The 26,996-nt window shown below is 37.1% G+C and overlaps 2 protein-coding genes across 21 annotated transcripts in view; one reads left to right on the top strand and one right to left on the bottom strand.

Moving 5' to 3' along the window:
• Positions 1-19,889, top strand: part of PIGC (phosphatidylinositol glycan anchor biosynthesis class C) — a 56,884-nt gene extending 36,995 nt beyond the window's left edge. The window contains exon 2 of the transcript XR_012422805.1: positions 19,713-19,889. The gene's annotated coding sequence lies outside the window, so the exon portion shown is untranslated. The remainder of the gene's footprint in view (positions 1-19,712) is intronic.
• Positions 1-26,996, bottom strand: part of DNM3 (dynamin 3) — a 562,992-nt gene that overhangs the window by 11,307 nt on the left and 524,689 nt on the right. For 15 of the 20 annotated variants that reach the window (XR_012422750.1, XR_012422743.1, XR_012422754.1 and 12 more), the window contains 2 exons: positions 19,325-19,551; positions 18,189-18,425 (listed from right to left, as the gene is read on the bottom strand). Coding sequence is in view for 16 of the 20 variants with exons in the window: in XM_045396821.2 (XP_045252756.1) it covers positions 18,189-18,425; positions 19,325-19,551 (464 nt within the window). In the remaining 4 variants the exon portion in view is untranslated. Of the gene's footprint in view, positions 1-12,923; positions 13,523-18,188; positions 18,426-19,324; positions 19,552-26,996 lie in introns of those variants that run through there. The other 5 variants (XR_012422755.1, XM_065525647.2, XM_065525659.2 and 2 more) reach the window with 1 other exon arrangement.

Below are 26,996 nucleotides of genomic sequence, written 5' to 3'. Positions count from 1 at the left end.
TTTAGTGTATTTGTGTACTTGACTTCATATGTGGTATCTTGGGTAGTCATTTTATACCCCCACAAATTTGACAAAGTCTATAAATTGAAATGTTTCTTTTTGATAAAACTCTGCAACTGATTTTTTCAGAAAGACTCCTTCTGGAATTATAGTCATAAAATTTTCTTCTGTATTAGAAACTCTAAATTGATCAAATTGAATGTCCTTTCTCAGATATGAAGAAGTAAAGTTAGAAAAATGTAAGAAAGCAATTATGAAATGTTGATGAAAAATCATGGAACTATAAAATTAAATTACACAGTCAAGGAAAAATCAAAGCAGAAGAGATATTGTTGATTAATGGTGAAAACATTAACGATTTAGGCACAAACTCATAGATATTAGTAGAGTTCCTTTTACCTCATGCACTTGAAAAATGTTTAAGAGGCTTTAAAGGAAATCTTTCTTTAGGGAGGGGCAAAGCACTGGAATTACAGGTGTGAGCCATGGTACCCAGCCTTATTTTCATTTAAAATGGCCATATATGTTTAACTTATGTCCTGAATCTTGAATCTGCATAATTTTCATCTTTGATATGAAGTTTCTGAAGGCCACAGGTCACACCCACTGAACTTGTTTCATACATGTAATTACATTCTCAGTGTCATTTTGGTCATCTTCTGAGACTACTAATTAATCATTCAGGACTTACTTCAGTGAAGTCTTCTCTGACCTGCCTTCCCCTGTCCTGATACAGTTGTTCGTACAGTATCTCAACAAATCTCTATTATTAGTCATCACACTGAACTCTAATTAGGCTTATATATTATCTTCACTGATTAGAAATGAGCTATGTCTTAATCATCTTCATGTAACTGCAGTATCTAGCTCACTGCTTGTCATTCAGTCACTGAATGTTTGATAACTGAATGAAAGAAAGTTCCTCCTAGAATCAAGAAATAACTAATGAATGCTTGTGATATCCATTGGTCTTATAAATACAAGGATATTTGTGAGTAAATCATGGCCATAGCAAAAAAAAAAAAAAAAAAAAAAAAACAAAGTAGCTAAAGTGACATGTAGGATTGATATCTTTAGCGACTCTAAAGTATCTGACTGCTCAGTTCTTTAGTAGATATTTGGAATAAATACCAAATAATAAGCCTCCTGCCCTCAGGGAGTTTGACAAATAATCATGTACCCTATATATTCTTAGCAATTAACCAGTTGACTGGTGGGAGGAGAGAAATGGCCAGAATTTGAACTTTAAGGAGGGAAATTCTACCAGAAGTTTTGATAATGGAATTAATTAGGGGATTTCATTAAATTAAAAAGTTGATTTTAGACTACAAATTCAGTGAGAAGTAGGATACAGCATGGCATGATGGATTGGAAATCGTTTCATGAATATGTAATAGCTTGTATCAAGGCTTGTAGCCAAGAGAGAAAGGAATGAAACTGACTTCTCTTTTGATGCTTTTGTTCTTGGCTTAACTGTTATTCCTCAGTCCTTCTGGACCATCCCATAGTTTTCCCCACTTACTCTGCCTTCCTCTATTACTTCATGTTTGTGTCTCTCATAGCAAGTAACCCTGTTTGTGATTATGTATTTATTTATTAGATTATTACCAGTGCCCCCCAAATAGATTCAAAATTCCTTGAGAAAAGAGACTACATATTTTGCATTTATTACATATATTCAGCATTTGGTACAATGTGATTAGAAGGCAGTGGTTAAGTATTTGTTGAATAATGGACAAATGAAGAAATGACTGAAAAGTGCCTAAACAAGATGTTTAACTAGGCTAGAGTTTAGGCTAGATCAAGGTGAGTAGGTCTAGTGAGGCCAAGGATGCTACACTTCTAAGGCATTTGTCAGAAGCTTATGTTTGGGTACTATGTTTACATAGAAAGAGTCCTGGATCAGAAGTTAGAAAATGTGGATTCTAGCTCCAGTTGCCAAATTGTACAATCAGACTAGATGATCTATGTCAAGACTTCCAGTTATATATTGCAGAGATTATTTATTGAGCATCTAATATGTGGACTGCCTCATGCTACATGACTTTAAAGAGCTCAGCATCTATTCAGAATGGAAGATGAGTGGAATAAAACAAATATGCAAGTAGCTTTGTTATAGTACTCCATTTTAAGTGGAAAAATAGGGCAAAATTTTATAATTCGGAGTCTGAGAATACACTCTGGGAAGTCTGAAAATACAATAATGTGGTCAAAGTAATGGCAAACATGATTGTAACTGCTGCATATAAAACTTGGAAGTAAGGGAATGTAGGTCTATAATGAGTAAAACTGGAACTTAAATGATGGTGACTGAAGGGAAGAATTCAATGGTGTGGATAGAGAATAGAAAGACTTAAGTACTCTTATGGCACAGTAAATTCTCATTAATATCTGCTTTAATCCTTGGACTATGTGGCTGGGACAAGAGGACAATAGTAGTAGGCAGTTGCAGAAAGAAGTCAGGACAGGAGATGAGGAGAACATATGGTTCTGCTATGTGCCAGGTCTATTGTTAGTCTTATTCACTACCATGTCCCATAACTTAGCATGGCCTGTGGTTTATAGTATTGTTTTTTCCCAAATCAATCAATCAATCAGGATAACTTATTCATTATGAGCGCTTTAAGGATGTCCCTAGGGACATGCATTCAATAGGCACTGCATAGCTAGATGGTGAATTAATAATTAAAAGAATAAAAGATAAAATGTTCATGTTCTCTCAAAGTAACTATGATATCTTGGAAATATGCCTAGTTTCAGTTAAAGGAACCCATATATGTACTTAGTAATTAAAAATCCTAAAGAGCTCCTCACTAACCCTTGCAGAAGAAATAAGCATTTTATTTATTTTTTTCTAAAACAATAACAAAAATCTGTATGTACAACCCTACTAGAAAGCAATTCAGGGTGAATTTTCTTAATATGCAACGCTAAGATGTTTGCCAACTTCAACACCAGAAAACATTTAAAGTTTACTGTTAAAGTTCATTTCATTGGTCCAGCTTCTAACCATTCAAAGAGTTTCCAAAGACATTCACCTCACAAGACAGTTTGTTTTGGGGAAAGCAAAGTTATTGTTTTGTACTAAATTTTCCTCAGTTGCTTTGTTTAGTGATGAGCTTCATTAAGTAAGGCATTATATTGAAATGGAGCATCTTGTATCACTTAGTATTTATTGAAACACTGTGTTGTATGTGGGCGGTTTATGGTTACATAGAAGAGCCAAGTTTCTTCTTTCAAATCAAAGGGAAAGATGTAATACTTGAAGTTGTATTTGTAGCTGCAGGGATGGACTGTTTGCAGTATTGCGGACAATGACAAATTTTGTAAGAAAGTCAAATGCTCATGCAGGGTGGGTGGCATTGTGGGGGAGAAACTGGCTTTACCGATAAGAGAGAAGAATGCATCATTGTTTTCTTGCCTTATTTTATTGTCTTTTAAGAATAGAAGAACTAAAATTTCATCTGCTCTTCTTTGGATTAGCTGGTCCTGAGTGTTCATGATAAGAGGCCCATTTTAACAGGAGTTAAGGGAGACCTCAATAGGGCAAACTGCTTTGATGTATCAGTTTGTGGGGTGGGTGTGAAAACCACCTTTCCTCTAGCTTCTTGCCTCCAGCTAGCATAATACTGATTTGTGAAATGGATTGGTCTTTCTGTCCCTGCCCTTATTTCCCCTTAGGATGGGAAGCAGGAATTATCTGACTGGTAAATGTGTAAGCCAGAATGGGCCTATGTAGCTCATTCTTCTTCCGTTCCTATGCTTGCACTAAGATCTCATGACTTCCAGTGCAGAATTCTTTCTATTGGGCAGTTAGATTGACATGCTCTAGGCAATGGTTCTCAAATTGGACCTTGCATCAGAATTCCCTGGAAGCCTTGTTAAAACACAGCTTTCTGGGTGCCACCCAACGTTTCTAATGGGGTAGGATATTTCTAACAAGTTCCCACATGCTGCTGGTCCTGGGATTATGCTTTGAAACCACTGCTCAGTAAAAAAAAGATTTTTACTTTGCTTTATTAGCAATTCAATTTACTTGCCAGGTAAAGTAAAAACAAAAAGAGAAAGTGCTGGAAAATCTTAAGAAGGATGAAGAAATATTGTAGAAACACTTTGATACCTTTGGGAATTAGACTTAAGCATGGGTGAAAGCAGTTTTAGCCTTATGTTGTAAAGACCAAGATACTGTACTATAGTGTTTGTTGTTGTTGTTGTTAGTCATTACCAGAAGAATAACTACTGCTTGCTTAGGGAAGCTTGTATTTGCTTATGAAAATAAATAGAAGGTAAGCATCTCTAAATGTGCATTCCAAATTCTAATCTTTGGAGAGGGTAGGATTGAAGTCCAACATAATTAGTTAGGTGGACCCAAATTAAAAGAAAGGCTTCAAAAAGATATACGAAGACTGACATTTTTAGAGAAGATATCTGCTTAAAAGGGTAGTTATTTGCATTAAAAGGATATGCAATAGCTTCTTTTACACTGCAAGTTTTACTTATAAATTATAATTGAAAGTTTAAAATATAACTCTCAAAATTCAGTTTACATACACCTAGGATCAAGGGAGAGTTATACATCCCAAGTTTCCAAGGGCCACTAGAATCTGATAGCAACTTGCCTACAATTTTTTTAACTTATTTATGATTAAAAAAATGAAGGGTTTTATCTACAAAAACCATTTTCTGTGTTTTTAGGAATTGAAATGCTTTACTTCTCAATGACCCTCTTGAATCATTTAATGCTTGCATCTTTTTTTTTTTTTTTAAAGTTTTAGGTGTACATGCATATCTTATCATCTGAACAATATTCAAAACCTTCTATGAACCGAGATTACTCCTACACCTCTTGCAGCTTTCCATAGCACCTGCTGAGAGCAGTGTCCCAAGTGGTAGATCAATGAGTGTGAATGGGCCCAAAGATAAATTGGGTCGGAGCACACCTCTAGGTAAAATGGAAGGCAGCTATGATGAAGGACCCCTACTTCTTCTTGTGAATGTCTGCTCTAAGAGAACAAACTTTGGGACATTGTATTTTAAATTTTAGCAATGTATTTGCATTCTACTTCTCATTTTGGGCATTTATTTAACAAATAGGTTTTACATATCTAGAAGGTATGAGGCTAAAGTCAGAAAAATGCTGTAACAGTCATGATTTTGTCCACATGGAAGATAATATTTTATAATTTACTGTAAGAAATACTATAGGGTGCTATTCAGCATATTTTTGGAATTTTTGGCTTTAGTAACAGAATGACCCAATACTATACAAGAATAGTTTACAGTAGATGCTGGAAAGAACACAGAACTTGGAGCCCACTTAAAGGATTTAAGGAATTCTCTAATATGATTATTGCTGTGTATTAGAGCCAGCATTTCTTTCCCCTGTGAAAATGAACCCATGATTTTATAATGTATGTCATTGGGAAAATATGAATCAACTCATGGAATTTGAAATCAGAACATAGGGAGAAAAATAGTTCACAATTTTTTGATGATACAAACATACAATTTTTTGATGAAGGTAATATCCTGTATAAATTAGCCTCTGAAATAAATGGTAATATAATCTGCTTTGTCACACTTTCTTTACATTGTCCTACATATCTGACTTGGATTTCACCCATAGGTACGGTGCCTAATATAACCACTTCTGTGGTTGTGGCAGAAAAGCATCTTAAAGGATGATTTACCCACATTAACTCTGCTCAGGTTTACGATTTGTAGAAAGAATTTTACAACATTCACTCAGGCAAGCTTTTCAATATAATAGAACAAGAAAGTGTGTTTAAATTGGTTTTTAAAATAATTATCGGGCTTGTTCCAAAATAAATTTTGATTGAGGCTTGCAAGTCAATTCCTTTTATATTCCTTCATCCCCTCAGTAAGCCCTAGTTATGTGCTAGGTACTGTGTTAACAGGTAGAGACAGAAATAAAGACGGTCACTGCCCAGAAGTAGTTTCTTGTTGAGATGGAGAGAGACAAGTTAACATGACCACAGTAGGATTATGATAAAATAGTTGCTTCGGGAGTTTCAGAAACACCTGGAGTCCTAGCTTAGAGTTGGAAGGAGGATGAGAGGTTGGAAGGAATTCCAGAAAGCAGAGAAAGTTAAGGGGACTAGCATTCCAGGAACAGAAAAGGTATGTGCAAAGGAAAGAAAGCCAGAAAGTACTGAAGTTTGAGAAATCAAGGGTTGTCTTATTCTTTATCACAAATACCAAATGACTTCCTTTGTCCCAAGTCCTAATAAAGTCATGAGACAGGTAACACAGAGGATTTTTAGTTGTATTAAAATATGATTTCTAAAAAGCATTACTTTGAGACTAACTTTTAAGTATTTTGGCTTTTGTACTATATTGTTGAGAAGATAAACTGGGGGGAGGAAAGAGCTAAAAGAAACAAAGAACCGCAGAGCAGCAGAAGGCAAGAGGGATACAGTGTGAGAAAGCATGCAGAGAAAGGAAGTGGTTTTACAGAGATTTACAAGTGATTTTGTTTTCCTTTGCTCCTTCCTTCCCTCCTTTTCTCCTTTCCTGCCCCTTCCATCCTTCCCTCCTTTCTTCCTATCTCCCTTCCATCCCCCCTCCTTTCTCTCTTATTCCTAAAGAGACCTCCAGAAACTTATGTGCTGTAGAAACCTACTCCCACTGATGGTGAATGGGGTAAACCTTTTTCTGATCCATCTCGTCACTCCCACTTCAGGTACCAGGAGAGGGAGAGGCCAACTGCTACCATTTAGGGGAAGGAGGAGGCAAGAAAGGAGGTGCTGAGAACTAGCTACTGGGAGAGGCAAGTGTCTGCTTCTGAGAAGGAGGAGGAATTCAGGAGGAAGAAGGAAAAAGAAGAAAGCATAGGGAGGAAAAAGGCAACACTTCAAATCTCTATATGACTGTACAATTCATTTCTGCTTTGGGAAGATGGAAAAAACTTTTTGTCGCTTTCTGAGACACAGCAAGAACCTTTCAAGCATGGGGATGTGACTTGGGGTAACTATGTAACTAGAAACACTGATAGAAAAATAACCTTTCCTATTCCTTTTATTTTTTTTAACAACAGCAACAAAAAAGAGCATGAGGAATTTGAAGACTGAGAGATGAGTCGTGTAGCATCAACATTTTCTTTCTGCCTGACCTTAATACCTGATGAATTAAAAGGTCAGTTTTAAGTGCACCACATGATAGGCTTCTGTCACTTCTATTTGCCCAGGTGGCAAATATGAAGAAAAAGAATTACCATTTATGAATCATCCCAGTTTTTTTTTTTTCAATCCAGCAGGAGGAGCTCTAACATGCTTTAGAGCTCAAATTTTAAAAACAAAAATTTTTAAAGCAAACAGAGAAAAACAGAGAGGCATTATGCCTTGCAGGCTGCCATGTCAGTGAACAAATATGTGACTAAGTCCAATTAAATGCTTCGTGAGAAGCCAAGGAAGCCAAGCAATGATACTCGTGGAGACAGAACAGCCCACATTTCCTCCCTTCCACGAGCCTCCTCTTTCTGATGCAGTTAAGATGGGACTGGTCTGCAGTATTAGCTCTTACAAAAGAGGGAGCAAAAGGGTGATTTCTGGGCAAGACTAGATGTAATTCTTTTCCTCTGAACATGTCATATTGTTTCTAAATGAGTCTTTGACACTGGCTCAAGAATTTGAAACGCATTTAAAAACAGAATTTTCATTGTTGGTTGAAGGCAGTATGAAACTCCTAAAGGTTCCGTCACTTCTACTCAGTGGCTTGTCAGATGCTTTTTTTAAATGAGAGAAATGCTGTGTTTGTAAAAATTGGTGCTAAAAGGGTAAAGAATCATATGTCCCCTGGGCCATGTAAAGAGTCTGCAGAAAGAATTAGGGCTTTCTAACACACACACACATAAACTGGAACACAAAGAATTTACTCAAGAACAGTGAGGAGTATATGAATTTAACAGTTATGGGATTTTTAGGGTAAGCCTTTCCATTTTGGACAGTGTTGTAAGGGCGGAATAGATGAGTAGGCCTATAAGACGATCAGAATTACTTAACATGAAGGAAATTTTCAACCAATCCGTTTTAATCTCTTGCCAACAAGAAGTCAAACTTTTGTTTTACACCTTAATGGTATGCCCACATTTTAAATTTTTATACAAGCTCCTACAGAAACTTTAACTAGACCAATTCAGACCAAAAGTCACTAAATAAAGCTAGTCTAGACGGAAAATCTATGAAAACCATATGTCTTTTAGGCATCTGTCTTACAAAAACTACCATCATCCTGGAGAAATTGTTCACAAAATATGCTTTTAGGAAAACACTGCTGTACTGACCATGGAGGCTGTACTTAATAAGACGGCTGAACTTGGAAAGAGTAAAACCAAAATGTTTATAAATGAAAGGCTCTCATTTTCACATACATCTAACTGCCTGTAAACATTACTGAAAGGATGGGCCAAGCAGATATCATTTATCTTACCATTATTCTAGAAGAGATCAAAAAAGTTTACAGTTTTGTTCCTCCTCACTACTACAGAACATTAGACCAGGGGATCTCAAAGCAACCCTGTTCTCACCCACAGAGAACTGTTTTGAATAATGTTGTACGTGGATGAGGCCAATAAACCAGAACATTTTCTTCTGATTATTACCTCATCCTGCTGGCCTGCCAAACACAGCTAGCAGGCAAGTGTTCGATATAAGTAACCAGAGGAAGACTGTTCTGTATAATTGGGTGTAGGGATCATCTGAGAGACAAGGGAGATCAGAAAGACTAGGGTAGAGAGGAAGGGTGCAATGACAATGCAGTAAAAAGGAATATTCTAAAATCTTGCTTTTCCAATTCAACATTGCTTTCTGAACAGAAGACAATGGTCAGTGCTACCTTCAGTATTCTAGGTACATAATGTTTCATCTTAAAATGCATTTTAATTTTAATAAGTGGTAAGCAATCCACAGAAAAGAAATATAAATGCAAACTTTCATGACAAAAATAACATTCTAACTGAAAACTGTGAAGAGCAATGGAGCCTATGAAAGTATTTATGAACTGCAAAGATTATTTGTAATCCTCTAGAATATTTTACTGAAACTTCTTTCTCTGCAGGAAGGGAGACTTTGGAACAATTCAGTAGCAATAATTATTGGCATGAGTAACTCCATGCGTTTTTCAGTCACCTAGAAGGTTGTGAATGAACAATAGACATCAAATAGCCACATATGGCAAAAAAGTCCTAAGTTGGAAGAGGAAAATACCAGGAAAAAAAAAGTAATCTATAAGATGTAATCAATTATACACCAAAGTTTTAAGCAAACACCAGAAACACTATTTCAATGTGTTATTCAAAGATGTTGTGCTTTACAATCAATTTTCAATGTAAGTATGAGTTTTCAGGCATTAATTATTAAGATAGTGATGGAGTAATTTAGAGTGTTTGAAATATTAAAATGAATCAAGCAATTATATCAACATCCCTCATTAAAGATTCCAAACTGAACTATAGAACATTGAAGTAAGCCAATCATAGTCTACTGATGAATCACAGGGGTTTTTCTGGTCCATTCATCTTAGTCCTAAGTGGTACTATTGTTAGAGCTAAAACTGTAAGTCTATTTTCATGCAAATCATATGCAAAGCACAGATTTTATTTTGACTTTAGACCCAGGTATTTGGCGGGAAATTACTACAGTGGTTTTTCTAGTTAACACATTTACTAATGTTTCCTTAATTTTTCCACCCCAACAGGCAATAATTAAGGTGGAATTTGCCTCACATGAAGTTTTATTATTTTAGTTATTAAAATATTTTCCAACACTACTGAAAAGCAAAAAGCATTTCTCGTTGTTTTAAAAAATAAGTAGACATTTTCCTCAGTTTTTATAGCTTTTCCTCAGTGAATGGTATAATAGTGAGAGTAGTGGGGCAGACTTTCTGGTGTAGGCCCTTGAGCATGATGCTACTTAAGGGTAGATTTACTTGAGGGAAAAATTTCATTCACTCTTAAAATTGACTTTGAGAATAATCCTAATATAAACAAAAAAATACACATGGTACAGAATGTATCTTACATAAATACCGATTCCTGAGTGGAACAATTTCATTGCAGACTCTCTGGACTGCCAAATGCCTTCAAAAGGCTTTCCCATCTCCTATTCTCATAAGAGGTCTCATTCTAGATGAGATATACACTAATCTTTTGAGATAAATGAAATACTGCAAATGAATTTATATATTTAAGTATACAGACCAACAGTAAATTTAGATAATGTTACCTCACGAAAATCTGAAACCAAATACTGGTAATATTTACATGATGGAAGCAAGTGGTATATTTGATTGTAAAATAAGACCATTTCCCAAGTCATATTTAAAGCAGCATAATGCCTTCTCATACTGTCTTATTTTCTCTTAGTTTCAAAATTACCATAGAAGCTTAGGGATTCTCCTGTGGGGGTGTATTTAGTTTGTGGCTATCCAGACCTATAGCTTATTCTCTCTCTTAGTTGGTACATTAGCCCTTCTACCAAAGAAGCAGGAAAGGAATGGGGCTTATTTCTAAATTTCATATTAACTTGCACATTTAAGATGAGTACTTATACCTTTTCCTGTTTTCTAATGTTTAAATTAATTCCCAATAGGAGAAAAAGTTGACTTTATGAACATTTGGAACTTTACATGTCTCTAAGCAACTGAAATTAGGAAGACCCTACCTTGCTATGGATTATGAGTGATTGCAAATTTTGCTACTTGCTATTTTGACTTAACATATTTTCAGATCGTTGGATGGAATGTATTCTTTCTACGATTCACATGAGCTGATAACTTTGACCAGAAAATAGGAGTGGGCATTTCCTAGTGCTTATAGGAATAGTTAAAAAATAATTCAAGAAATTAGAGTATTTGCTATTTGTGGTTTTTGCCTATGGTGTGGTTGTGATGCCTGAAAAGGAGCCACAGGGCAAAAAGTGCCATGAGGAGACTGCCTAAATACCTAGTGGCTTTAGACTTTTTGCCTTGTGTAGGAGTTCTTTCTTGGTCAGAGTTGCCATGGGATCTAAACTTGATATAAATACTTAAATAATGTGGCATCAATGCACATGTAAATTCTATCGAATCTAATGCCTTTCAACACTGCCCTCCCATCCCCCACGTTTAAAATATTGGCTACACCAAAAGTGTAATAGTTTTTTGGCAACAGCAGTTGGTAAGCCAGATGGATTTAATTTGGCAACTTAAGGGTGTAAATATGTGTTTAGATTCAGAGGTTCCCCCAGACAACACTTAACAATACATTGGCATAGTAAGCTAAAGGATTTCAATGTCGAGTGTTTTAAAATTCTACCTTTGAGCAGCAATAAAGTTATGACAGGCAGGCAAAAGCCATCAAACCATCAGCTAAATCCTCAATGTTTTTCTTATATTGCTGGAGATATGCATGTAAGGCACGTTTCTGAGTGAAAGATGCAGCATTTACAATTTCATTTTTAATTTCCTGGCTCTTATTGGCTAAAGTAACTCTAGTAAACGTTATTTAAATTTTGCTTCTAGGCCTGGTGTGGTGGCTCATGGTTGTAATCCCAGCACTTTGGGAGGGTGAGGTGGATCACCTGAGATCAGGAGTTCAAGACCAAGCTGGACAACATGGTGAAACCCCATCTGTACTCAAAATACAAAAATTAGCTGAACATGGTGGTGCATGCCTGTAATCCCAGCTACTCAGGAGGCTGAGGCAGGAGAATCGCTTGAACCCGGGAGGCAAGGGTTGCAGTGAGCTGAGATCACGCCACTGCACTCCAGCCTGGGTGATAGAGACTCCGTTTCAAAAAAAAAAAAAAAAAATGCTTCCAATCTTTCACAGAAAGAAGGAAGAAGCCCCCAGGAGTCCTTTCTTCTAATTTGTTGCTTGGATAAAATTTAGAGGTGAAAGAGCTATGAACAATGTCATACCATGAATCATTGAAGTCGTTAAAAACATACCATTTAACAAGAACTGTCTGAATGTGAAGGTTTCCCTGTAAAAATCATTCTTTTCTTACAATGAGGGAAACAAAAAAGTGCAGTGATGAAATGGAAGTACTAGCTTGTGTGTCTTCTACAAGTCTGTATCTGCTTACACTGGGCAAAACTTTTTTTTTAAACCCCCTTTCTTTCAGCTAACATTAACTTGTATGTAGGAACATTCAGCAGATTCCAACTGGTGACAATTTGCTGCTGACTGCTCACAGGAAGAATAATAATCCTTGACTGTGCATTTTTCACTGGCCAGTGGCTTCTCTGCCAGACTCCTGTCTTGGCTGTTTTCCTCTATCAGTCAGGTGAAACTCAGGGCAGGGCTGGGTCCCCTGAAACTCAGGAAGGCTTTCCCTGTAATGGGTGAAGCTTCGACAATTTAGAGTCCCAAAGAGAACAATGACAGGGCTATTTGCTATTATTTGTCATGGGATGTGGAAGCAGTTGTGTTTGGTTAGCTTAATGCCAGTTACCAGTGGGCTAACAGCAGCATATTGTTATATTTACTGCTGCCTGTCTGCATTTATGTTACTTGTACTTTGCCTCATGTAGATTCTTTCTTAGTTTCCTTTTCCTTTTACCCTCTTACAACATAGGATGTTTGGAAGAGTGAGATAAGGGACACATTGAAAACAGAGAGGCAATCTGAAGGCTACCTTGACACATCTGCAAAGCTCCCAGATTCTGACTTTCACAACACTTGCATTCTGTTTCTGGGCCTTGCCTAAACAGACTGCCAGTCATCCGAACCGTGGCAGGATGGAGATGTTTGTGTAAAGTAGACTCAAGTTTGCAAGACTCAAGAAGGAAACCACCAAACTAATTTTACTTTCACTTAAACTAGATTGAAACCAAGACTTGAAGAATTAAAAACTTTGACATTAACCATTGATTCACTCCAATGAAATAATTGTGTTATAGCCAGAATCATGGTGAAATTGGAATGAGGCTTTTGATGAGATTTTTAATTGAGGGACTTATAGTAAATTGGACATTTTCTTTAGTGAACAGCATGTGGCCAAAATTCTATTTTCATGAAAGTATATTAAGCATCATGATAACTCATATTAAACCTGCAACAAATGATTAACAACATTTAGAGATTTCAAAACAAATGAGATGCCTTAAATATTAAGAATCAAAAAGAACACCTCAAAGTTGTTCCTATTCTTAGTAATTATACTTAAAAAAATCTTTCCTTGCTTTTAAAGCCAGTTGCTAAAAATAAAAACTGTTCCCTGAAAAATCAGAATACCCAATGATAAATTTATGTATTTGTTTTTTAAATGGGTGAGAAAAATAGAAAGCTCCTGGCTGACATCAGAAGTCACAAGATGAGTTCCTCGTTTGTCCAAATGACATTCAGCTGCTAAAAGAAGTCAGACTTTTAGAGGGCTGTTGAGGAGAGAGTAAGTCAGGAGGTTTTCAGTACATGACTGCAGGGGAATCAGACACAGGCTAGTCACTTAAGTTGCTTAATTGTCCGTGTACCCTTAGCCCACGACTTCAGGGCTCAGCAGCTTCATCCTTCATGGCACCAAACCTTGATTTAAGGGATTCAAAGACACACTCATAAGAATCATGAATTTGTCCTTACGCAAAATTTGGGGGACTGGCTAAAAAACCAAAACAAAACAAGGAGATCTTATCCCTAAGTGAAAGGGACTTTATATTAATTATCAATTATAACAATATATAAAATACGTAAAAGAGATATAGCGCTGCAGGTCATCAAGGTCAAACATTTAAAACAAAATTAAACTAAATTATAAGGAGGATTAAATGGCTTTTGTCTTTGTAAATAAAAGAATGTGTGTGCATTGATTGCCTATGTAGAAGGATTTATAAATCTTTTGGCATGGTCGATTTGTAATAAATTACTGAAAATGTGGGATTACAATGAAACTCTTAAAGTGTGCCACAGAAGTCAAAGAAGCCACCTAAGTCATTGGATGGGCATGAGTGACACACTCTGGAATCATCTTGATGCTACTTTGGGGCTGCCCTTGCAGGGTGGGACATCAGCTTCACTAAGGGGCTCACCAGAGACTCCTTCAAGGGAGCATTCCTTGCTTTCCATGTTGTGTTTATGTCATTTTGATGAGCTGAAGTAAAAGCCAAATCCTTTTGAATGATTCGGTTTTGTCTTTTTAAAGAGACATCATCATACTTGGTGAACAAGGGTGGTCAAAAAAAGTACTTATATTTTTCAACTTTTTTTTAGCTTGGAATATTGAGTGATGAGGTAAAAAAAAAAAAAAAAAGTTTCTTCTTCCTCGGTTGGAGACCCTTCCTCCCACCCTTATCCCCTTTTGACCATTGCAAAATAGCTTAATCCAGGGAAAGGGAAGAAGACAAATGAGTGAAATAATGCCAGAGTTAGTTATTGCCAGGAAAAACACACTCGGACTCAGTTAATTTGTTCTGTTAATGTCAAAGACTGTGATTCCCAATTAACTAATTTTAAGAAGCTATATCTGAAAGTAGTTACCTCAGCTCTAGAGTTAATGTATGATGAAGATCAGGATCTTCATTTAAAAGAATAGGGACCCTAAAGAGGTGGTGATGTCTGTTTAAGATCATCTTGTTAAGTAAATACACACGGGATTGGATTTTCAAACAGCGTTTAGCCCCTTCAGAGAAGTTGAGTGGAGGTGAGAGGGGAGGGGACAATCCAGATATTTTGGCAATAGAAAATGTTCCACAAATCACTGATTTGTGTATACTCAACTTACTAATGACAGAAGCATACATACTAGTGAGTCTCTTTGGGATAGAGATGCTTCTCTAGTTCAAGTGGAATTAATTAAAACAGGCGTGTAGTTTGCAATATTTCCAGCTCCCTCACTGAAAGGCTCCATACACATAAACCAGAACAGCTTGAGCAGCTGAGAAAAGCTGGGCCAAAAATGACTCCACCACTTCTCTCCTTCCTCTCCTTATATTGGAATGGAAAGATACAATTATATATATATATATTAAAAGCAGAACACTCATGGTTTCTGTACAAATGTAAGTGCTTTGATTACCTTTGAACGGGGTTAACATAAAAGTATATATGCTCTTAAAAGTCAAGATCATAACTTGCTAATGAAGTCATGAATTATCCAGAAGAAAACTATGCACGAGCACATGCTGAATGGCAGAATCTCTTGTCTCTAAAAGTTCAGTTATTGCCTTTGTAATATTAAAGCCCAACAGGGAGCTGGCGGGACACCTTTTGTGCTGTCTTGTCATGTTATAGGTTTCCAGTTTCAGATACAAAAGGAGAAAGAGCCCTTAAGAAAGTAAAAAACTTGAAAAAACAAATCAGACTTCCTTCTCTGAAAGCAAAGGGTTGTTTTCCCAGAGATGATGGATAATGGCATTTCAACTTTCTAAGTTTTTGATAGAGAAAATAGAGGCAAATCACAGAGGAGAAATAGAATATACTAAACAAACAGAATAAGGTAAAGTTTCAACAAGCGCTTCTCTCAATTTTTTTCTTTCTCTCGTTCTCTCTTCCTTTCTTTTTCTCCTTCTTTCATTTTTTGAAATCTTAAACCCCATTTCTGGCTTGTATTTGGTAGGATTCCTGCTCTGACTTTTATTGAAAACAGACTTTATGTGGTCAGAACTCTCCATCTAAAGCTGGGTTTAACAGGCATGGGGATCCTGACAGAGTCTTTCTTGCTCTCTCTCAGGTGACCACCCTCCCAGCCCCCTTCCCCAGGATTTCCCTCCCAAAGCGCTGAACCAGCACAGAAACTTGAAGGCTCAGCACAAAACCACCAACTTTCCTCTTTTACCCTGTACTCTCATTTCTGTTTTAAATTTGGGACTCTTTGCACGGCCAGATCAAGTAAAGTCTGGTTCTAACTTGAGAGTATTCTAGAAATTTCAAATAAGGCAACTGTCATCCTATAAATTCCCTAATGCAGTCTCATTAAGCCCTGCTGCCCATGCACCGGCCATCCAGCTCGGGCTACTCATTCTCGTTTGGCTGCCTCGTGCGTGCGAGCTGGAAAATACCAACGGCAGCTCCACCCTACTTAATAAGTCAGTTTAGCATTCAAAAGTTGATTTTTCTGAAGGGTACTAGCAAGCCAGCTCATCTGAAACCCACAGGTAAAGCAGTCAAGCAAGCAGGCAGAACATGCATGTTCATTCCCGAGGACAGGCACTACCAGCTTGCTCTGGTTTCTTCTCATAGCTAGACAGACAAAAGCAGCTCCTGCATGGGACTCCAGCCTTCCCATTCTCAACTCTTCCTCTTCCAATGGCCTCAATACCTTCCTGGTACAATGGCAGACACTTTCCCAGTCAATTTGAGGTTTTCTAAAATAATAAATTGGATCTTGCTTGTAGCAAGGCTCAATGCTGAAATTCATGTTTTTTACATGGAAGGGAATTTTTTTGAATACTACAGTGCAGTGGTTCTCACGTGGAGAGGAATTTTACTCCCCTAAGGGACACTGGGAGTGTCTACAGATATTTTTAGTGGTCACAGCTGGGGAGTGCAACTGAAATCTAGAGGGTAGAGGCGAGGGATGCTGCTAAACATCTTATAATCCACAGGACAGCTCCTCACAACAAAAACGTCAGTACTGATGAGGTTGAGAAACCCTGGGGTCATGGTCAGGAAACGGCTCTGGAAGCCGACTGCATGGGATTAAAGTCCAGCTCCACTAGGCACTTGCTGAGCAGCCTTGGGCAACCTGTTTAACCTCACTGCCGCATCTGTAAAATGTGGATAATAACCTATTTGTTATGAGCTTTAAACAAAAAATGTATATTAGGGCAATGCCTAGTAATATTGAGAGCACAATAAATGTTGGCTGTTGCTATTACTATTATTACTGGAAATTTAGCACCATTCCAAATAATTTATAAGCCAAGTCTATTGAATTTAGAGAAAAAAAAATTGGATTGAGAGTATATATATATCCTCTTTGCTTAGGACCAAAATAACAGTGGTAACAACTGTAGTCTTTACAGTGTATCAAACTCTTTCAAATACCTCATGTCATATGATCTGGAGAACAACTTTATTGAATTCTCCCTGTTTCATAGAAAAAGAACTTCCATCTCAGAGTTAAATGAGTTGCCCAAGACCTTCAGTAACCCAGGTCTTCTGATTGTAAATCTCGTGCTTATTCTTGCTGTACCACCCTCTGTGTACTAGTTTAAGATCCCTCTTCTTCTCTTCATTATGCTCAACAACATGAAGATCAAAATAAAACGTAAGTGCCACAATCAGTTGGCAAGGTGGCTCAGGCTGCAGGGGTGGGTAGAAGTCACATCTGTTTTCATGATTTGTCTAAAGTCAGATAGTCCTTCATGGAGTATATAAATATTTTAATTCCCTGAATTGAATTTAAAAAAATTAACTTTATGTATGGGCTAATTTTGTTTCCTCTTTATATTTCTGATTTTGAGGGGGAAAAAACCTTAGTACTTTATACCTTAAAAATCTCTGATTATATTCATTGTGTATATTTTGACTGTAAGTGTATGAAGGTGAAACTACAGCTCCGACTATGTATGTTTCTAGGTCCATTATTTATTAGCTGTATTGTTTCACAATTAAGCCTGAAAATCCACTTACAATTGTCAACATGTATTATTCAAATGTACAATGATCTATCTTATATATGATTAGTGACTGTATACAACAGTCATGCCTATATTAAAATACCTGTGTGTAGGTTTTAAAAAAACAATTGCAGATCGATCAGCCAGATTTATTCAGTCTATGTGAAAATTGGTAAAACTGGGTATAAGGATCACATTTCAGAAGGCAGATGGATAAAATTCTCTAAGTCAGTGGTTTTCTAGAATTCTTTTGGTAATGGAGAAGGCAAGACCTTAGTCCATGGAACTCACATGACCTATACAACATACGGCTTGCTACAATCCTCCATAACTCTTTTGTTTCAGAGTCCTCAAATTCTCCCAATAGCTGCCAAAATGCCATTCATTGGGACCCAGTGTTCTTTAGTCCTATTTAGTTTGTGCCAGTTGATAAATGAGAAATTTCAATGATCACAAGTGATTTTTAAATGGCATAACAGGGTTGGCAATTTTCCTATAGTCTCTGTTCATTGTGAAAACTGCAAACACGTATGATAAGATCTTTGCAATTTTCTCTTTCAAATAAATTTTGTCTGTCATTCTATGAGAAGAGAACCAAGCCGCACCACCACCCGAATTTCTGCTCCATGCCTTACCTTGGGACACTGGGTGGGGCCCTCGTGGGCCTAGATGGAACTTGTGGAGGGGCTCCGAAGGAGTCACTGCTGCTGGGGAAAGGAGGTAATGGGCCTGGACGGAATGGGACTGGGGGAGCCCCAGAGTGAGGGCCTGGAGAGGGAATGGCAGGAGCTGGTCCTCGGCCAGATGTGGGCCTTGTGAGGGGAGCACTTAGTGTTGGCCTCCTTTGGGTTGTGGGACTTGGAGGAGGTGACCTGAGGAAAAAGAGAAATCATAGTTTGCTCACTCCTTTCTGTCTGAATTAATCTCTAAAAATGTTTTGTAACTTCCTGCTTTTTAAAAATTATTTTTGGACTGAATAAGTCGGGTTCATATTATGAAAGTCAAAGGTATAAAAGGGTAAATGGAGAAAAGTAAGTTTTCCTCTCCCTACCCCTTCACTCTGTTGAAACAACCATAGAAGTTTCTTGTGCATCTTTTTAAACTGTATTCTACATTTCTATAAGTATATATTTTCTCTCTCTATATATAAATTGCTTTTCTGTATATCATAGAACATAGTGTTCTACAACCGCCTTTTTTTTTTTTTTTTTTTGAGGCAGAGTCTCGTTCTGTCACCCAGGCTGGAGTGCAGTGGCATGATCTCAGCTCACTGCAACCTCTGACTCCTGAATTCAAGCAATTCTCCTGCCTCAGCCTCCTGAATAGCTGGGATCACAGGCGTGCATCACCACCCCCAGCTAATTTTTGTATTCTTAGTAGAGACAGTTTTTCACTATGTTGGCCAGTCTGGTCTCAAACTCCTGACATCAGGTGATCCACCTGCCTCGGCCTCCCAAAGTGCTGGGATTACAGGTGTGAGCCACCGTGCCCAGCCTACAACCTCCTTTTTTTTTAAGCTTCCCATTAACTGGATTATCTTTTCATTTTAGGGCCTAGTAGAACTGTCTTGTTCTTTTTAGTGACTATATAACATTCCATCGTGAGGATGCACTGTGCTGCATTTTGAAGGGAGTTAGTATAATCTGATCCTTACTCCTGAATGTAAATATCTTTTCCTTTTTTTCTGTAGCTCCATCTTGGTTTAGGAAAGCACTCTCAGAAAATATCAGACAAGCGTGGCAGGCTTGGGGTTGTGGGGCCATCTTCTTACCTGCGAGAGTGCTGTATCCAGGAATCATCCACTGGAGGGGGTGCCGGAGTGGACACGGTGGCCGTGCTGATGTCCCCAATTATCCCAAGGGCTTCTTTTAGGGCTTGGTACATTCGTAGCATCTCATCCCGGCGCTGAGCCTGCTCAGCAGATTCCTCCATCAGAGTATTTTGGTCCTCTGAAGAATACAGCTGTGCTAGGAGCTCTGAATTTATGAAATCTTTAACCTGTCAGATCACCACAGAGAAATATAAATGGGAATAAATGAATGACTGAGTGGAGGTAGAAACACGGCTGTGGCACAATCTGGACAAAGTCCACCAAAGTCTGCCCTGGCAAAAGTGAAGCACCAAGCATCTGTTTACTCTTATTTTGTCTCTATCCCCAGTACCGGTGACAGTAACAGTTTCCCTCTGTCTTCTGACTGTCGACACTGAAGGATGATAAAGATGAGTAGAAGGCGGCCAAACCCGACCATCAGCAGAACAGGGCCTGCTGGCTTTGTGAGCATGTCACAGTATTGTCTGGAGCTGTTTGGCTTATAGAAGAGGGAAGGTACTATGAGGTAAGCAGCAGTATTTTCAACAGAAAACAGTGATGTGAAGAAACCTATGTAATCACACATTTTCCATTCCTTGGCATTCGCAGTCCTTTCCCTAGCTTTTACCAAAATCACTGGAAAATTACTGAGATGCCAAGTTTCAATGTTGTCTCAAAAGTGAAATTAGCACCAGTAAGTGAATATTTATTAAATACAGAATCTTATATAACTATGCAGGTTGATTTATAAACAACTCAAAGAGATGCACTCTGTTTTCCAGAAGTTTACAATACAAGTTAGTTAACAGTGATGAGGACTGACATGAGGTTACATAGTTAGCTAATATATAAAAACAAACTAAAGTGTGAACACTGTGTGGGAGTGTCAGGGGAGAGGCATTTTGTTGCAGGATGAAAATGGAGAGGATGAATATGGTGCACAACACTGAGGGTGGGAGCGCCGGCCACTGTATCTCATCAACTCTAAGACACCAGTGATTTTAAGAAACACTTCTATCGTATGTGCTATTAAGACAAAAAAAAAAAAAAATACCACCAATCAAACTATGACAGGATGTCAAGATGCCATTGAGTGTAAGATGCACTTTCATTTCAGAAATATTATATAAACAGAAGTGAATGTGAGAATCGATGAAGTATGGTATATACCAAGTGGCTTCACAAGTTATATGACAATTCTCATCACACACTGAGGAAACATGTATTAGTATTTCAGTTTTATAGATACAGAAACAAGTTCTGAGAATTTAAGTATCTTGCGCTAGGTCACACAGCATTCAGTTGAATCCAGAATCTTCTGACTTGAAGTCCAGTGCCCGTTCCCTTACCGCATTATCTCACTGTGATTGAGTGCTTAGAAAAGTAAATTTTTGTTTAAGCATCATTATTTTACAGTGGTGCAGCAATTAACTTAAGCCTAGTAAAAATAAACCAGTTTGAATTTTTCAGTTTCTCTGTTACATGAGAAAGCTAACTCTTATCTAGACTCATGAATATCTTTAAGAAAGGTCAAAGGCAAACATATATTTAATTGTTAAAAATCAGGCAGATAACAGAATAGCTGTCAGATGCTCAAAATTTCTAGGATATGGTTAAATTTGTAATTTGGAGATGACAAGAACCTAAAACACATAGCTTCATTATGTTTTAAAGGCATCAAAACATGTAAATAATTCTACTAATCAAAAAATTCAGCTAAAGCAAAGGTTTATTGTGGTGAAATAAAGTGTTTTCTGTACATATTTTATAAATCAAGAGTGATTCAAAGGTGAAGTAATCTAATACACAAGATGTATTTAGGAAACCCTCTGGTGGAGTAGAGGTTTATGCACGATAATTGTGGAAGGTAAGTTTGGCCAGGAATCCTGGGGCAGATGTGAAGGCCTTGAATGCCAAGGAAAAGTGTTTGAACTTTATTCACTTGGCAATGAGGGGCCATTGAAAGCTTTTAAGCAAGTAAGTGAAACAATAAAAGAGAGTTTTAGGAAAATTAATCTGGCTAACATTGAAAAAGAATTTGGAAGGGTGGTAGTGAAAATAAAGAAATCTGTTAGAAGGCTATTGTAGATCATTCATAAGATTTTAAAGGTTTCATTTAGTAATAATGCAGTAGTATAAAAAATGGATACATATAATGACATTATAAGGAAATAATGAACTGGACTTGGTGCTGTTGGGATGTGAAGGGTAAGGAAGAAAGGAACAATCAAAGACACCTCAAGTATTGACATTTGGGTGAGTGGGAGAATAGAAAATCAAACATCAGAAAAGAAAGTCAGCTTTAGAGGGAAGGCAGCAAATTTGGCTTTAGGAATATTTCATTCCCTTCCTTAAAGATGCATTCACTTCTAAATGTACTTGCAGGTATGCAGGGAATCATGGATGTTTGCACAAATCTCCCACTGTTGGGTGTGTATATGCACTTGGATGCATGGTGCAATTCAAAACTCAAAACCAGACAATTTTCCTGGCATTGACCATTGGTTGGGTTAAACTCTTTAGAAACTTTACGTATTACTGGAATATCACTTAGAATCTATTAAATACAATTTAAAAGAAGATTCTTCCAAGAATAGATTTAAAGCAGAGCTGAATTAAGAATCAACTGTCAAACCATGAAGTAAAATAAGGGTCTGTTTCAGCATTCTGACCAAAGATGTGCCTTGAATCTTCCACATCAATTATGACACACTGGAACTTGCCTGCTATGCAATACAGTGGATTCAGAGCACAGGCTGTGGATTTAAGTTCTAGTTCTAACACTTACTGTTCTTGGGCAAATAATGCAAACTGTTTGAATCTCAGGTTCCTCATCTGTAAAACAGGGATAAGGGTAGAGCTACCTCAACTGTTGTGAGGATTAAGGGAAAGAATGAATATAAGTTGTCTAGCATGATGCCTAGCAGACAGTTAGTACCCCTTCCAAAAAATGCTGTGATTTTTACTGTCTATAGGCTAAATTGGCATTAGGTACATCGAGACAGGAAAACAATAGATAGCTGTTGCAATAGTACAGGTATCAAGCGACAGCTAAATACAGCATATAGGTTAACATTTTATTTAGAGAGACTCTTATCTCCTTCTGCTAACCTAACTTTGTGACACTAAAATTGGAGTCTGGAATGAAGGTAGGGGGACTTCCGGGAGTTTCCAGACACTTCAGGGACTTTCTGAGAAGTCTGTATGCCAGTGGTACAAATATTTAAATCAAGAATTCTGCATGACAGTTAGGGGCCAAGTGAATCCCTTTTAGATGATAGCATTTACAAAATACTTCACCGAACATAACAAAGTGATTATACTTAAATTCGAGATTTGAAATAATATTTATGTTTTTAATTATAACACCTTATAACCTATACATCTCTGTATGGTTTGTAAAAGTTCTCACACATGAAACCTCATTCCAGCTCAAACTCTAGGCTAGATAAACAGGCATTACTGCACCATGTCGCTCTGCTCAGTGTAAAGGAATGTGAGGTCATTAAAAATGTTCCACATGTTTTCCTCTCTTACTTTAACCCTTCTCTAGCAACCCATAATGTATTTGGATCTTAAACCTTCTTTGCTGTGACTGAGACCATTTTAAATCCTTCACAAATAGAAGAGACATTTCTAGGGTTTTCCTATAGTTTCCTACAGGTCAGTTACCAAGGAGACCATTTCCTTAAAATCTCTTTGTTTCTAGAATTGGAGGGTCACAGTATGCAACACAGTGATACCTCTCATTCACATAAAACATGTATTAAAATGTAACTGAGAAGTTTAATTTTGTTTAGTTTTGGGGAGGGGGCTTGGTTAGAATTTTGTGATTGTTTGAGATCTCACAGTTCTCTCATATCTACTTAGTTCTCCTTTCCTTTTCCCAGGGATTTAATTCTGCTAAAGACCAAGGAAGTTTTCCTGCTTTAAAAAGTGCTTTGACTCACAAATGTAATGTTAAGCAAAAGAATAACATCCTTTGACTCACAAACGTAATGTTAAGCAAAAGAAGTTAGACACAAAAGGCATATAGTATATTATTACCAAGTGCAAAAACAGGTAAAACTAATCTATAATTTAAGAAAGAGAATAGTGTTAGTCTTGGCAGGGAGTGACGATGGGAGGTGGGGGCAGGGGAGAGGAGAGCGGGGCTTATGGAGTCCTAGTCGTGATCTTTTTCTTGAGCAGTATGCTGAATTCCTGACCGGTGGCAACAAATCAGTGCTTTAAGTGCCAGGATAAAGCTCTGGTATTTAAGATGTACTTTCCCCTAAAATAATGAACATTTAAAATAACACTTTACTTCATATGCATTAAAGTTACAGCAAGTTTTGAAAGTAGGGCACATGTTACTAATTTTCCACCAAAATGCCAATGGCCAAGGAAGGTAAATGTGGACCTCCAGAGGGGTCCAGGGACGCAGGCTGCAGCACACACTCCAGTGTGAAATGGCTCTATGTTTCAAATTTGGTTTTTTGAAAAATTCCTAAGAACGTTTACATTCTCGTTTGTATTATCTGGGTTTGTTTAAATATGAGAAAGATTTAAAACATTGTTTCTCATCTTCAAACAAATCCCAATTAAATATTTCAGTAAAATTAACCCTCTGGGAAAATAACTCATGCATACCCTGTGGGGGTAGGAGTCCTCTAGTTGGAGAGGACTGACTTAGAGTTTCCTAATCCTGTAACATGCATTATCCAATGATCAAATGGTGAGAACATCAGACTATGAATGAGAAGACCTGGATTTCAGTCTTGACTCTGCCACCCCCAGCTGTGTGATCTTGGGCAAGTCAACATCTCAGAACCTCAATTTCTTCATTTATAAGCTATGGAAAATAATGGATATCCAACATGTGGTTGGCTGACAGGTTCAAACAGAATTATGTGCCACTTTGCCACACCAAACACATTTTTAGAATCAAGCTGGATGCACTTCATTCTTTGATGGAGAACTTCTGGTGGGGTGAGCTACAGAGAAGAGGCCATCCAAATGGGCTTACCATGGGGTGTTATGTGTGTGTTAGCTTTAAAGTCCTGAGCAAAACTCTGCCGCTTTGACTGTAGCCTGTCCAGAACAACCGTCTGTCATAAACTTGCTATTTCTTTGTGCTGCTGTTACCTGGTATGTTTAAGTAACGAAACAGCTGCTGCATTTCAATAGACAAAGGCTTACAGTATGTCTGAGGCAAGGCATTTATTGCTAGGCTTTAAACTTCTTAAACAATTCCATATGGAGACTTGAGTGGCAGAACACTTAATGTAAACTTTCAAAGGAAACTGCCCACCAAATTCTGAACTTTATGAACGTTGGCTGAAACATATTCTTTTTCAGAAGGCCGAAACATATTCTTTTTCATTCCCATTTTAAAGAGGAAAGGCCAGAACACCGCTTTTGATAGACCAGGAAGAAATAGAGGACCCTGTTTTAGGCATTTATTGGTTCTGAAGGAACAATTAACTTTTTGATCCACACTCATTTAAAGATGCAGCAGGGTTAAGTGAATGGAATTTAGAATTAAGAGTGAAAAGACTAGTTTTCTAGTTGTGATTTTATTATTAGTTCTTTCATTTGAAGGTCTCTTCGCTTTGAATCAAATTAAAAAATCTAGATGGCACAGCGCTGGGTGTTCACTGTTTCAGTTTCCATGGACTCAACAGGTCACATATGGAATGAAGAAAATAGGCTTGGGCATTCTGTACAATAAGATGCCACGAGAATATGACTACTTTAATAAAAGAGATATATATTTTTCATATATAGAATTATACATATATAATTTTAAAATATATGTATTATATGTAAAACTATACCTTTTTATATATGTTTAAAAAGCACATAAAATAATACCCAAGAAAAGCAGTCATTCTAGATATGTAAAACTAATTTCTGGTAGATACAAAAAGTTAAATTTCAAACAAAGATAGCCACAATTTCATAAGAATTCAGCACTGCATGATACTTTCGCCTTCTCCACATTCCTATTAGTTTTTGCTTCAAGATTTGACCTTGGAGATCAGATCTTAATTGAAGTCTCCTTTCTCACGACTCTTATGTGAGGTCTCTCTCAAGACAACTATCAGAACTTTACCTCTGAGGATAATATCCTGTAGGTGGAGGTTTAGTCATTTGATTAAACAAGAAAACACACCAGTGAAGAGTGAGGGAAACTACCCCTGCATTTCTTTCTTTCTTTCTTTCTTTCTTTTCTTTCTTTCTTTTTCTTTCTTTCTTTCTTTCTTTGTGTGTGTATGTGTGTGTGCATGTGTGTATGTTTTTCTTGAGAAGGTGAAAGTAGGATAGATTTGCAAAAGGGTTTTTTTTTTTTTTTTTTTTCCTTTTAGCTAATTCGTGTCAAGCTACTCCTCATAGCTATAGGCAGGAAGTGCTATTTCCTGTGCTGATGATTTAATATAGTGCAGAGCAAAGCACTGTTTGAACTGATGGCAGCACTAATGACTCTCGGTGAAACAGTGAAAAGATAAATGATCCTTAATCAGGAAAATGTTTAAATAAGCAAGTGCCTGGATATACCACAGCAAAACAACCTGAATTCATTTAAGTAAATGAAGAAGGTACTTTTAAAAATACACAGACTATTTGTTTAATACTTTATATCTTTCTAAATGTCTTACAGTCACTTTTATTATAATCTCTGATGATTCTGTGAGGTATCTCAATGTAGTTTTAGAAGAGACTGACTTCAACTCAAAGGGGCAAAATGATTTGCTTCAGGTTACACAGTAAGCCATTGGTCAAGCTTCATAGTTTGCACATTTTTAATTTATTGCTTACCTGTTGCTGATTCTTCAAAGCATTCAGCTAACCTTGTTTGAATAAACATGTGTATGAAAATAGTGTTAAAAATAAGATTGTTCACATGAATGCTTGGCGTTTCTTACAGTCAAGGAATGCAGAGATCATGGACAATGAATGGACTGTCGTATTTAGAAATAAAATTTTGAAATGAACCAAGAAATATAAATAAGGGCTATTTACAGTTCTTAAATAGGCAGTCATATTACTTTCTTACAATTATATTTTTCACAGTACTTTCATATGTACCATCTTCTGGAACAAATCCCTAAGTCAGATACACTTACTACAATTAGTATTTTACATATGGAGGAAACAGACACATGAAAGAGACTCACCTTAGGTCAACAGAGCTTGTAGCAGAACTAGGTTTAGAACCCAGGTTTCTCCTAAATTCTACTTTGGGGCTCTGTTTACTACTTTGCCATCAATTTTAATTTCTTACAAGCAATGCTCATGATTTATCATTGGATTACATAAAAAGATGTCCTTAGAAGATAACTAGGAATAAAATTATTGGTGTCTCACTTGTCAAGATTCAGAAAAGCCCCCTATAAAACACCTCATTATAACCTATCTTATCTAAAAGACTATTTCTCAAATAACTTGTGGTATTATTTGTACTGTAAAAAGTTAACTACCAAAAGAACTAAATCAAACATAATTTAAGTATCATACTTTGACTACCATAACCTTGAAAAGGTTATTTAGACCCATTGATGGCTAGTCAAGCAGGATACTTTCAGATTTGAGGTTATAGCATCTTACCTTAGAAAAATAAAATTCTCTGACTTTTTAATCCAAGGGCATA

The sequence above is a fragment of the Macaca fascicularis genome, chromosome 1, assembly GCF_037993035.2.
Source record: "Macaca fascicularis isolate 582-1 chromosome 1, T2T-MFA8v1.1".
In the NCBI taxonomy this organism is placed as follows: Eukaryota; Metazoa; Chordata; class Mammalia; order Primates; family Cercopithecidae; genus Macaca; species Macaca fascicularis.
Note: the sequence above shows the minus strand (reverse complement) of the source record. Positions and strands in the feature narration are given on the sequence as shown.